The sequence below is a fragment of the Lissotriton helveticus genome, chromosome 4_1 (assembly GCF_964261635.1).
Source record: "Lissotriton helveticus chromosome 4_1, aLisHel1.1, whole genome shotgun sequence".
In the NCBI taxonomy this organism is placed as follows: domain Eukaryota; kingdom Metazoa; phylum Chordata; class Amphibia; order Caudata; family Salamandridae; genus Lissotriton; species Lissotriton helveticus.
In genome coordinates, this window is record NC_136063.1 from 1,047,640,655 (window position 1) to 1,047,655,251 (window position 14,597).

A 14,597-nucleotide genomic window follows, 5' to 3' on the forward strand; every position below is an offset into this window, starting at 1 on the left:
CAAGGGCGAGAAATACGCCAAACTCTGGGCTCCTTTTATAACGCTGCTATCGAAAGACCTCTGCGGGGTCACTTGCCCAAACTCTTGCAAGTACGGCGACTCATACCTTCATCTTCGGAATCAGTGGCCCCCATATGAGTGAGCAGTAGGGTTGGGTGTGGTGGGCTCTATGGGACGCTACACAACTTTTGGAGTCTTTGGTACGGATCCCCCTCTATTTTCCTCTTTTCTTTTGGCGGGTGGACAGGAGGGTGAGTTTTCCTTATCGGCTGTCTTTTTATTATGGTGGGTCTGAGCGTTCTAACTTGCACTGTTTGACAGTTATGTTCTTACTATTTGATGTGTCTAACTTTGAGTGTCGTCAGCCTCCGGGATGTTGGACTCCATGCAGTAATGAGACATATACTTTGAATGCATTGTCTTTTAGCCACCGGCCCCTGAGATTGTAGGCAACTGGCTGTGTACAGGTGTAGAGACACCCACCAACTAAATCAATAAAAAAGATTTGTTCCATAAAGTTCTTTCTACTATGAAGTAATAGTAGAGACTATTTAAATAACTATTATTTCAGCAGCTATTTCTTGAAAAGGGTTGTTTGTCTAGCTGTTAGCTTTGGTATTTCTCATTAGTGTGGACACATTTGAGGAAGGGGACGAAGAGGTAATGTTAAACTACTTATGGGTGATTCCATTAACTTGAATCCAGTCTTCCTCATTTTTATATTGTCCCACCTTTCGTTTCATGGTTGGTCAACCCATTCAAAGTGATTGTGGAGGGAGGGAATATTGATTTTTACCTTCTAGCTTGATATATGAGGGATCTGTCCAGGGTAGGTGGTGCCTATTATTCCTAGTACAAGGGGGCAGTCATCAGTATTGGAGTTTGGAATTCTTCTTTATTGGAGGCAGACACATCTTGATAGTGAGGACTGAAATACCACAGATTGAACTTTGAGTTATCTAATTACTAGTAAGTAACTGAAAACGCTGTCTACTCTATAAGATGGAACATACTTACTCTTTTTTCTTTTTGTGACCTACTAACCTTTTTAGACCCTGTATATGTTTGGGGAAAATGCTTTACAGTAGTCTACATGTGAGTGGACTGCATTTCTGTTTGGAATATGGCTTTTAGAATTATGTATGCATGTACTTGTATTTACAGGGCATAAGTTGAGCTACATAGCAGTAGATCATGGTACAACATGATGAAAAAATGGTGCAAGACTGTATGAAAGCACTTTGAAAATATTTTGATCTTTGTACTTCATCTGAAAAGAGGAATTAGAGACAATCAATCCCTGTCATGTCAGGTATTTCATTGTACTAACTCTTTTGAGCTTCCTACTGTCCACACAGCTCTGACAGTGCATGCTAGTAATGAACAGCGGCATCAGTGTCTGTCTACAAACGCAACTCGACCAGTGATTCTTAAAACTGACACCTTGCTATCCCAGTACTAGGTACATTCTTATAAACAATAACTGATTAAGTTCATTAATGTATTTTCAACCATTCCATTCTCCAGGTTAGCGCAGTTAGAACAGCAGGTGGTTGGAGGAGAACATGCAAAGGACAAGGACTTAAAAGCAAAGAACAAACTTAGGAAGATGTATGCCGACGAGCGAAAGAGAGAGCTAAGAGAAGCCCTGAAATGTAGGGAAGAAGAAAACTGGGATCACATTCTGCTGAACATAGAGGAATCCAGTGACGTGGGACTTCAGGCCAGCAGAAATCTTCTGAAACAAATGCGAAGAAGGGTATCCATAATATCTATGTCTTCTACCCTCTCTACTGCTCCTCTCTTCTTGACCTCTTATTCTGACTGCCTTTCTCTCTACCATTCCTTTTTCACCAATTGCTTCACTATTTCAGACAACATAGTCTAGCTCTTTGGTTCCAATTCATAACACAGTGCTCCTACATTTAGGGGCATATTTATGAGGCGGCTTGTGTAGCATTTGCACCCGCAATGTGGTACATACGTGATGCAAACCTTAAATGTGATTTATGAAGTCCCCTAAGGCCACTATGTGTGGCCCTGAGGGGCTCCATAAATCTGGAGTAAAGCAACGCAGCTCAAATCCATGTGTTGCCTTACTCTGCGCTAGGGAGGCATTCCGTGGGCGTTGCAAGGGTGTTTCCATGAAACTCCCATGGCATTTTGCAGCACACATAGGAAGGGTGCCTGCATTGGCGCTAGGCGGACAAAAAGCAGGATTGTGCCAAAATACGGCTCATTCCTGCACTTTCCCTGTCACAAAGTGCAGCTCAGCAGGGTAGTCAAACATGTATATCTGTGTTCGTTCGTGTGTGTGTGTGTGTGTGTGTGTATGCATATATATATATATTACAGTGTGAACAAGGGCGACTAAGCCCGAAACGCGTAGCTGTTGTTTGTGGTGGGAAAATAAATAAGGTCATTCCTGTACCTGGTGGTCCGTCGCCGGCGTTGCATGATTGCTTGCTGGAAGTTAAGAGGAGCTTGTTTGTGTATATATATATATATATATATATATATATATATATATATCCGTAGAACAGCGCTCTGTCTCCATAGGTTAGGGGTCCCCCACACACCATAGATCGACGCAGACACGGTCCAAATTCGTGCAAGTATTTTAATTAGTGCAAGCACATCGCATGACGTTTCGGCTCCGAGGAGCCTTGTTCACATGTCTTCTACCCTCTCTACTGCTCCTCTCTTCTTGACCTCTTATTCTGACTGCCTTTCTCTCTACCATTCCTTTTTCACCAATTGCTTCACTATTTCAGACAACATAGTCTAGCTCTTTGGTTCCAATTCATAACACAGTGCTCCTACATTTAGGGGCATATTTATGAGCCGGCTTGTGTAGCATTTGCACCCGCAATGTGGTACATACGTGATGCAAACCTTAAATGTGATTTATGAAGTCCCCTAAGGCCACTATGTGTGGCCCTGAGGGGCTCCATAAATCTGGAGTAAAGCAACGCAGCTCAAATCCATGTGTTGCCTTACTCTGCGCTAGGGAGGCATTCCGTGGGCAAAGCAAGGGTGTTTCCATGAAACTCCCATGGCATTTTGCAGCACACATAGGAAGAAGAATATGCCTCTCAGGGTTTTTGTGTGCAAGAAGGAGCCTGCACAAAAAGAATCCTGCATGCAACAGAAGCACCCTTACACCATGGTGCAAGGGTGCCTGCATTGGCGCTAGGCGGACAAAAAGCAGGATTGTGCCAAAATACGGCTCATTCCTGCACTTTCCCTGTCACAAAGTGCAGCTCAGCAGGGTAGTCAAACATGTATATCTGTATGCATATATATATATTACAGTGTGAACAAGGGCGACTAAGCCCGAAACGCGTAGCTGTGGTTTGTGGTGGGAAAATAAATAAGATCATTCCTGTACCTGGTGGTCCGTCGCCGGCGTTGCATAATTGCTTGCTGGAAGTTGAGAGGAGCTTGTTTGTGTATATATATATATATATATATATATATATATATTACCTACTGGCAGTCGCCAGTAGGTAGTTATAGTTAGGATCGTTTTCTATAGGAAATCTGCAACGTTCTATTGGGAATAACTTTGGCACCGAATGAGGGATCTGCCTGTAATTTTCCTTAACTTTGCCTCGCTGCGCTCCCCTCCTTCCCTGAAGGTTTCGGGGGGATCCGTCAAGCGGGGGGTCCCAAAACGTGTTTTCCCCATGTTAATTTCCATAGGGCGGTTGGACTCACTTTTAGCCCGAACGGCTGAATGGATTTCCACCAAACTTGGCAAAATTGTAGGGACTGGTACCCCGATGTGCCTTTGCTATGTCTAAAGATATATGCTCCAGTGGTTTTTACGAAAATTAACTTTGAAAAAATATATATTGGGCTACATTGGGCTATATATATGTTAGAGCCCAAATGTAGCCCAATGTAGCCTAATGTAGCCCAAAGATGGCCACCAGAGACAAAAAAAACAAATGTAGCCCAAACATCAGCCAGATGTAGCCCAACTATAGCCCAATGACAGAATTTCCCAGAGTGTTCTAAAGAACAACTAGAGCGCTAACAGTCTTACTTATGACAAAAGTATGGCACACCTGAAGTCATCTTGATTGGAATAAAGTGTTAACACTTAAAACATTTAATTTGCAAAGGAACAAAATGAGGGGGTTCATTTTGCCATAGAAATTATGATTAGTGCTGAAGAAAGAAAAATTAGGGCACATTTTGAGTGACTTCTCAAATCCTCTTATATTTCATTAAAAAAATTCTGATATGCAGTCTCCCAAGATGGCCACCAGAGACAAAAGAGCCCAAATGTAGCCCAAATATCAGCCAGATGTAGCCCAACTATAGCCCAATGACAGAATGTCCCAGAGTGTTCTAAAGAACAACTAGAACGCTAACAGTCTTACTTATGACAAAAGTATGGCACACCTGAAGTCATCTTGATTGGAATAAAGTGGTAACACTTAATACATTTAATTTGAAAAGGAACAAAATGAGGGGTTTCATTTTGCCATAGAAATTTTATATATATATATATATATATATATATATATATATATATATATATATTCACTGAAAAAACCATAGGTTTCACACCAGTTATAGTTAGGAATTAGCATTTAAAAAACCTATTAAAGTCACTGAAAAAACCATAGGTTTCACACCAGTTATAGTTAGGTGGAAATTTTACTCGCATAAAACCATTGAAATTCCCACGTTATAGTTAGTTGGACTCACTATAACTTGCGTGTGCAATGCACTGCTGATGACGTCACATATTACATCACTCATGACATGGTCAGTGACATCACTCATGACATCACTGATGACATCTCAATTGACATCACTGATGACATCATCCAGTGAATGTGTATCTTTCTGAAAAATAAATATTTTTTATATATGTATATCTAAAGGTTGATGGAAGAATAAATGGCTAAATAAATGTCTAAATGGATGTTTTTTTGTGTAAAATTGATTGGTTAACTGACTTATTAAATGTATCTTAGTGAATACATATATTAGCGAGTAATATTTAAATATTTAAATATCTGTATCTATGTCTCACTTTGTGTATAAGTGGCTGCATGGGTTGGTGAGTAGCTACATGAGTGTGTATATGGGTTATTAGTTGTTTTTTTGAGTATCAGTATCAGTGTCTGTATGGTTCGGTGGGGGCTATTACTTAGAGTACAGATGCATGAATGAGTGACTCACTATTTGTATGTATTTTGAAGACAGCATGTGTGCAAGACTGTATGGGTGGATGATTGTGTGTATGGGTGGGTTAGTGAGTATGTGTTTTTATAATTGATTGTTTAAGAGAGTAAATATGTTTCCGTTTCTGTAGAAGTATGTGTAGTGGTGTGTATATAGCAGTATAATCAAGTAAATGTTTTTTTGATAGTTTATTTGCATGTGTGAATTTGTGTGTGAGTAACTATATGGATGAGTATTAGTGTGTAACAGGATGTATAGGTGTATGAGTACATATGATGAGTAAGTACATGCATGAGTGACTATATAGAACTGTTGGTGAATGAGTGGATGTGTATGTAGATGTTGGAATTACCTAATAAGTTGTTGTAATTGGTATTGGTTTCTCCTTTTTTAAGAAAATGTTAGTTTCTATTTTTGAATGTGTGTCAAAGGTTATTTTATGCTGATAGGAGGTCTGCCACTTTGTCACAAGGATGTTGTCATCAGTGATGTCATGAGTGATGTCACTGAACATGTCATGAGTGATGTAATATGTGACGTCATCAGCAGTGCATTGCACGCGCAAGTTATAGTGAGTCCAACTAACTATAACGTGGGAATTTCAATGGTTTTATGCGAGTAAAATTTCCACCTAACTATAACTGGTGTGAAACCTATGTTTTTTTCAGTGAATATATATATATATATGCACAGCAAATTACTTTCCAACTTCCTTGCGGCGAATAGAGACACAAACCACTTTAAGATAAGGATTGATGTTTGTCTATTTCCTCGAAGATATGACGTGTTTCGGACTGCTCTAGTCCTTGCTCCCATACATATATATATTACCTACTGGCGGTCGCCAGGTGGTAGTTATAGTCAGGACCTCGTTTCTATTGAAAAGGTGTTTTTTGTTTTGCCAATAACTTTGCCACCGTTTGACGAATCTTTGCAAAATCCTCCAAAAAAAAGGTCTATCCAGGTCAGCTCCTACCCTGAAAGTTTGGGGGTGATTTGTCAAGTGGGGGCTGAGCGAAAAGGTGGGTCCCAAAAAGTGTTTTCTCCATGTTAATTTCCATAGTAAATTTTAGCCAAGGCTACAGCCCGAACTGCTGAAAAGAATTACATGAAATTAGGCAAAAAGGTAGCTCTTTGTTCAGAAAGCAACCTTTTTTTTAAATGGTGTAAATCAGTTAAGTAGTTGCTGAGAAATTCAAAAAATTGGAGTAAAAAAATCAATTTCCCATAGGAAACTTTAGCCAAGGCAGGTACTTCAAAACACAAAAAATATGTCTGCCCCCTAGAATTAATATGGCGGCTCAACTAGAGTCCTAGGTTTGCAAAATGCAGGGATGAGCTCACTGAGACCAGAGACTAAACAACATAGTCAGAGTCACAACGTGTTAGAAAAATATAGAAATTGTATTCATTTTCTCAAATTTAGATCTACCATTTCATTTCAAAGAATCACAGACATGCAAATGATTTTAAACAACAAATAATTTAATAAACATCCCGCACACCCCTACAACTCTTCACTCCACCTTCTCAACTAACATACTCATTCTGCAACCTAACAGGTTTCAGACATACAATCATACCCATGCATTCTTCACTTGTCCCCAACTCATCATCCTCCAAGATTCAGTCAAAGTAGGGGGGAGGGAAAAAAACAGGAAACAGCATGTCATTTGAGATGTCATCAGTGATGTCACTGACCATGTCATGAATGATGTAATATGTGACATCATCAGCAGTGGATTGCGGGTGCGCGAAATATAGTTAGTACAACTAACTATATAGGAGCAATTTCAATGGTTTTGTATGAATGAAATGTCCAGCTAACTATAACACCCCTAAAACTTATAGTTTTTTGAGTGAATTTTAAAGGTTTTTTAAATGCTAAATCCTAACTATAAAAGGCCTGAAACCTATGGTTTTTTCAGTGAATTTCAAAGGTTTTTTAAATGCTAATTCCTAACTATATAAGGCCTGAAACCTATGGTTTTTCAGTGAATTTGCAAGGTTTTTTTAAATGCTAATTCATAACTATATAAGGCCTGAAACCTATGTTTTTTTCAGTGAATTTCAAAGTTTTTTTTAATGCTAATCCCTAACTATATAAGACCTGAAAGCCCATCAGGAATCTCCAGTATGCGCCAGGGGACTGCATTGCAGAGAGGTGTAATGAATCCACGCCCCTTTTTGCACCTCTCTGCAATGCAGCCCCCGTGCATGTTTGAAGAGGGGGAACTAATTCCCCTTGCATACTGGGGGCCCCTGGGGGCCAACTAGCCCACCTGGAACCTCCAGTATGCGCCAGGGGGCTGCATTGCAGAGGTGTAATGAGGCTATGCCCCTTGTTACCCCTCTCTGCAACGCAGCCCCCTGGCACGTTTGCAGAGGGGGAACTAATTCCCCTTGCATACTGGGGGTCCCTGGAGCCAACTAGCCCACCAGGAGCCTCCAGTATGCGCCAGGGGGCTGCATGGCAGAGAGGTGTAATGAGGCCACACCCTTTTTTACACCTCTCTGCAACACAGCCCCCGTGCATGTTTGAAGAGGGGGAACTAATTCCCCTTGCATACTGAGGGTCCCTGGGGGCCAACTAGCCCACCTGGAACCTCCAGTATGCGCCAGGGGGCTGCATTGCACAGAGGTGTAATGAGGCTATGCCCCTTTTTACACCTCTCTGCAACGCATGCCACTGGCGCGTTTGCAGAGGGGGGGACTAATTCCCCTTGCATACTGGGGGTCCCTGGGTCATATCTGCCCAAACACCGATATTCCGAACGATTGAAAATTACTTTTCTTGAGAAACATTTGGATTTGGATTATCATGTCCTATACCTTGGAATTTTTGAAAGACTGACTTTGAGGATGCTATAAATTACTCAAGTCTGCCCGAATTCTGTTGGTAAAATTGATACCTAGTCACTTTGAATAAGAATGTACTTACGTCTTGTCTAACATTTGGAAGAAATATCTAGTTATATGACTACAGGATACCGACATAACTTGAAGGAAATAAGAACGCCCTGAAGAAGTTCTGTTGTACAGAACGAAACGCGTCGGCTGGCTGTGGTACATAAACTTAAGGAAAATAAAAGCATTTGAATATACACCAACATTCAGTGCTTCAATAAGGACTCTAAGTGATATGATTTGATTGGACTTATTGTGCAAGTGGTGCTGTGCCAAACTTTGGAATATTCTCCACTACTCTCTACTACTTACTCTCTACTACTCCACTACTCTCTAATACTCACTCTCTACTACTCTCTAATACTCACTCTCTACTACTCATTCTCTACTACTCTACTACTCTCTCTGTACTACTCACTGCCTACTACTCTCTCTGTACTACTCACTGGCTACTACTCACTATCTACTACTCTCTACTACTCACTCTCTACTACTCTCTACTACTCACTCTCTACTACTCTCTCTCAACTACTCACTCTTTACTACTCACTCTCTACTACTCACTCTCTACTTCTCACTCTCTACTACTCACTCTACTACTCTCTCTACTACTCACTCTACTACTCACTCTACTACTCACTCTACTACTCACTCTACTACTTACTCTACTACTCACTCTACTACTCACTCTACTACTCACTCTCTACTACTCACTCTCTACTACTCACTCTCTACTACTCATTCTCTACTACTCTCTACTATTCTCTCTCTGCTACTCACTCTCTACCACTCTCTACTACTCACTCTCTACTACTCACTCTCTACTAACTCTTTACTACTCTCTACTGCTCTCTACTACTCACTCTACTACTTACTCTCTACTACGCTCTACTACTCACTCTCTACTACTCACTCTCTACTACTCACTCTACTATTCACTCTACTATTCACTCTACTACTCTCTACTACTCTCTCTACTGCTCTCTACTACTCACTCTCTACTCTCTATTACTCACTCTCTACTCTACCTCTCTACCTCTCTCTACTTCTCTCTCTACTAGTCTCTACCTCTCTCTCTACTAGGCTCTACCTCTCTACCTCTACCTCTCTACCTCTACCTCTCTACACGCACACATATACACATATATATATGCATATATATGCATTTATATATATGTATGTGTGTATATATATATATATTACCTACTGGCGGTCGCCATTAGGTATATATAGTTAGGATTTTTTCTCTATGGGTTTTTTGAAAATTCTATGTCTAATAACTTTGGCGTTTGTGGACGGAATTGGCTGAAATTTTCAGGAAAATGGCACATTTTGTTTCTGAGCAGCCCCTGAAAATTGGGGGGGGGTTCGTCCAGGGGGGGTCGAGAAAAAAGGGGGGTCCCAAAACGTGTTTTTAACATTGAGTTTTCCATAGGGCGGTTGGCCTCACTTTTAGCCCGAACGGCTGAATGGATTTGCACGAAACTTGGCAAAATTGTAGGGACTGGTAGCCCGATGTGCCTTTTGTAGGTCTCTTTATATGTGCTCCAGTGGATTTTGAGAAATTAACGTTTAAAAAAAGATATATATCTGTAACAGCGGACCGGGCAGCGCTCCAGGACGCGTACTTTTCGCGCAACGGAGCTTTGTGAAGCGAAGCTGATTGGTTCTCCGGCGTCTGTCAACATTCCAAACAGTCCGTAGCGGCCGCCATCTTGTCTCTCGGTAGGATCGAGAGACAAGAGGAGGCCAAAGCGAAGGGGCAAATGACCATAAGGGGGAATAGTAGATCCTCGCTGACCCCCTAGGTTTGATGTGGAGGTTTTAAAAGGGCCCCGCGGGGCAAAAAAAATAAATAATAATAATAATCGAACGGCTGAATGGATTTGCACGAAACTTGGCAAAATTGTAGGGACTGGTAGCCCGATGTGCCTTTGCTAGGTCTCAATATATGTGCTTCAGTGGATTTTGAGAAATTAACGTTCAAAAAAAGATATATATCTGTAACAGCGCACCGCTTCGCGGAGATAAAATTATATCTGTATTACCTAGCTGTTGCTAACACCAGTTAGCGACGGCTAGTAGGAGATAGCGACCATCTTGGGCCCCACTTTGCATGTGAGTGATATTTATCACTAATGACATGCAAAGTGGGCATGCCAAGATGTTAGCGACTGGAAACAGTCGCTAACATCGCTATCTCCTATTATCAACTTTTGGAAATATTCGAGATAAGCGCGAATATCTCCAAAAAGTAACAGCTGCCCTGAGCAGTTCTTAGCCATGTTATCCAATGGGAGGTGGATAACATGGCTAAGAGCATTAGCTCGGTAATGCATGAATATCGCTGAGTTTTCAGCGATATTAATGCATTGCGGTCGTTTTTTATCGTATTTGCGATAAACCTTGATAATAGCAAGGTTTATCTGCGATAATTTCTGACGGTAAAAAAATCTTTGCAATGCATCGTTAGGGATAAATATTGCTTAACTTTGGTAATATGCCCCAACGTCTGTTAACGTTCGATTCGAAGGAAATCAGGAAGTGTTGAAAAACATTGTCTGCGCCATCTTGTCTTTTTTCAAATGCCACACTTTTGTCGTGCACGGCAGCCATTTTAGATGCCTTGACCAGACCCACTCTGTGCACGCTGTCGATCCTTAGCATGGCTCCCCACCCTCGCAAGCATCTCACCCAGGCAGTGGTCACCCCCGCTCTCTGTCTTATGCATGGGTAATAAACCTCCCCCCATCTGCGCTGCTCTTCCCTGAGAATCACACCCTGTGCCCGCCCGACACCTCCCTTTCGTCCTATTCACTACCGCACCCTCTGACACTCCTTTTCCTCTGTGTCCGATTGTCCAGGCCGGTCCTAGGCTATCAGCTAGCCCTGCAGATGTAGTTTATGGCCACAGCTGTAAAGAATCACCCCTCTTCAAAGGAGTTATAGTAGATCAAGGCCCACACTCGATGAGATCCGTCACAGCAGAAGCGTTGCTATTATCTGAAAACCATCCTGTATTGTGATTGGGGAGGGGACCGAGCGTGAAGCGGAAGATTCCAGGGATGACTCTTTGTACATCAAAGTTTTTACAATTATGTGTCACATTAAAAATATATAGCACTCCGACAAAGTAGTAAGATTATAAAACTTTAATAATTTATAAATATATACAAGAAAACAAAAATAGTAATAACATATAAACATTTTTAGGGAAAAACAACGAAGTAGCGGTCGGCTGTGCGAATAGTCCCAACGCAGCACAACGTCCAGATTTCCGGCGTGGGGCGTCGCGGGGGGTGGGTCATCAGTAGCAAACTGTTGTGCGAATAGTTCCAAGGCAGCAGAACGCGCCGAAATCTAGATGACACGAAAGTGATGTCTAGTAAGTTGCCACCCAGCAAATAACGGCGTGGGGCGTCGCGGGGGGTGGGTCATCAGTAGCAAACTGTTGTGCGAATAGTTCCAAGGCAGCAGAACGATGGCACCAAGGTGATGTCCAGTAAGTTGCCGCACTGGTTTTGGTATCCTACAATGCTGCTCCGAATAACGGCGTGGGGCGCCCCGGGGGAGGCGGCGTGAACGGGCCTCTCCAGGTGGAGTGTCATCTGTTGTAGTGGGGCGCCCCTTTACCTTTCAGTTGCCATTCCGTCCGTTTTTGGTCCACTGTGTCAAAAGCCGCAATTCAGCTGAGTTGCGCCCACTCTTGCGGTGCAGCGATAGGCGGCTGTCACAGGACTCTCAAAATGGCGGCAGGCTCTTTCCTTTTTGGGCCTGGTCCACTGAAATGGCCCTGGGACACCTTGGAAATCGGACGCTTGTCTGCTAGGTCTTGGACCCCATTCTCGAAAGCGTCCCCTCCGCCTTGAGAATTCATCAAAAGTTTTGGGGGCCCCGACTCCTGCAGGCTTCTGGTGGGGAGCGGCTGCCATGATTGCTCGCGGAATGACCACGACGGAGCTACGAGATGGTGGTGCTCTCATGCTGACGCCAGTTTAGTCTGAAACATCCAGAAACAAGGTGGGGCTTTCATCGTTTGGGAAAAAAAAAAAGTTTTCATCCAATGAAAAGTGTTGTTTTTAGGTCAAATGATCAAGCCTACCATCATTAGGAAACCAAAAGTAAAATGAACCAATGAAAAGTTTTATAAACAAGTCACATGACCTGTTATGCGGCATAGGGTATAAAATGCGGAGAAAATACGTTGGCACGTGAGGCGGCGTCAGTAGCGGACCGATGTGCGAATAGGCCGAAGGCAATACAACGCGCCAAGATCCGGATGGCACCGAGGTGGTGTCCAGCAAGTTGCAGCACTGGTGTGGCCATCCTACAATGCTGAAAGTCGGCGTGGGGCGCCCCGTTGGCCTGTGAGTTTGCGTCAGTAGCGGACCGATGTGCGAATAGGCCGAAGGCAGCACAACGCGCCAAGATCCGGATGGCACCGAGGTGGTGTCTAGTAAGTTGCCGCACTGGTGTGGCCATCCAACAATGCTGAAAGTCGGCGTGGGGCGCCCCGTTGGCCTGTGAGATGGCGTCAGTAGCGGACCGATGTGCGAATAGGCCGAAGGCAGCACAACGCGCCAAGATCCGGATGGCACCGAGGTGGTGTCTAGTAAGGTGCACTGGTGTGGCCATCCTACAATGCTGAAAGTCGGCGTGGGGCGCCCCGTTGGCCTGTGAGTTTGCGTCAGTAGCGGACCGATGTGCGAATAGGCCGAAGGCAGCACAACGCGCCAAGATCCTGATGGCACCGAGGTGGTGTCTAGTAAGTTGTCGCACTTCTGTGGCCATCCTACAATGTTGAAAGTCGGCGTGGGGCGCCCCGTTGGCCTGTGAGATGGCGTCAGTAGCGGACCGATGTGCGAATGGGGCCAAAGGCAGCGCAACAATATTTTCTGACTGACACCACAAGGCGCTGAGATGCCAAGATCCGGATGGCACCGAGGTGATGTCTAAGTTGCGGACTGATGTGCGAATGGGGCCAAAGGCAGCGTAACAATATTTTTTGTATGGAAGATACCACTAGGCGTTGAGATGCCAAGATTCGGATGGCACCGAGGTGATGTCTAGCAAGTTGCTGTACTGGTGTGGTCATCCTACAATGCTGAAACTCGGCGTGGGTCGCCCCATTAGCCTGTGAGATGGCGTCAGTAGCGGACCGATGTGCGAATAGGCCGAAGGCAGCACAACGCGCCAAGATCCGGATGTCACCGTGGTGGTTTCATAGTTGAGAGGCACTTCATCTGCAGTGGGGCGCCGAGATCCGGATGGCACCGAGGTGATGTCTAGCAAGTTGCTGTACTGGTGTGGTCATTCTACAATGCTGAAAGTCGGCGTGGGGCGCCCCATTAGCCTGTGAGATGGCGTCAGTAGCGGACTGATGTGCGAATGGGGCCAAAGGCAGCGCAACAATATTTTCTGAAGAGAAGACACCAAAAGGTGCTGACATTCCAAGATCCGGATGGCACCGAGGTGGTGTCTAGCAAGCTATGCAGTTGAGTTGTGTGCGCACTTGCGGCGAATAGGTCGAAGGCAGCATAACAATGTTTTTTGAATAGAAGACACCACAAGGCGTTGAGATTCGGTTACCACCGAGGTGATGTCTAGCAAGTTGCCGCACTGGTGTGGCCATCCTACAATACTGCTCCGAATAACGGCGTGGGGTGCCCGAAGGGGGGGGGAGCCGGCGTGAATGGGCCTTCCTAGGTGGAGGCTCGTCTGCTGTAGTGGGGCGCCCCTTTACCGTTTCAGTTGCCATTCAGCTGAGTTTCGGCTGCTCTTGATGCTACAGCGACAGGCGGCTGCAAGAGGACTCTCAAAATGGCGGCCTGTTCTTTGGATTTGGGCCTGGTCCACTAAAATGGCCCTGGGACACCTTAGAACTCGGACGCTCGATTTTTTTTTACTTTCCTGTACATGCAAAAAAAGGTAAATGCCCGGTACGTTACACGCTTCATCTGCCACGATGAACTCTCCAGAGGAACCGAAAAAATATATAGTTGTGGTAACTATACCATGCATCGTCATATGGAGAGGTGGCACCAATTAATTATAGTGCTGCATAAAAGAGAGATTTGGAGGAGAACCCCTGACCTGCTAGTACATTTATCAAAGAAGTGGCACTGAGAGCTTCAGAGGCAAGGGAAACGGTCCCAAATATTTAGAAGAACTTTGGAAAGATTAAAATGACATGTTTAGATTGTGGCAAATTAATTTCATGTGGACAGATGAGTGTTACTCTAATAAATACAGCATATGAACATCATCATAGTCGATGGTTGGTAGAGACATTTTGACTATATCCTGGACCTGCCCGTCCTCGCCCAAAATGGCGCCGGAATAAATGGGACTCGTAACTCCTTGTTGTGTACTGGTTGCAGAACCTTGAAATCACGAGATACGTATGCAGTTTTGAAGCACATGGCGGGCGGGGACGAGAATTGATTGAATATTTCGACATCCCTATTGATATTAAGTTCTGATGT

At 43.8% G+C, this 14,597-nt stretch overlaps 1 protein-coding gene across 4 annotated transcripts in view; it reads left to right on the top strand.

The window, feature by feature from the left end:
• The window catches only part of LOC144828970 (kinesin-like protein KIF17), a 1,092,500-nt gene that overhangs the window by 958,942 nt on the left and 118,961 nt on the right, over positions 1-14,597 (top strand). For all 4 annotated transcript variants that reach the window (XR_013610565.1, XM_078687639.1, XM_078687641.1 and 1 more), the window contains exon 10: positions 1,528-1,759. Coding sequence is in view for 3 of the 4 variants with exons in the window: in XM_078687639.1 (XP_078543765.1) it covers positions 1,528-1,759 (232 nt within the window). In the remaining variant the exon portion in view is untranslated. The remainder of the gene's footprint in view (positions 1-1,527; positions 1,760-14,597) is intronic.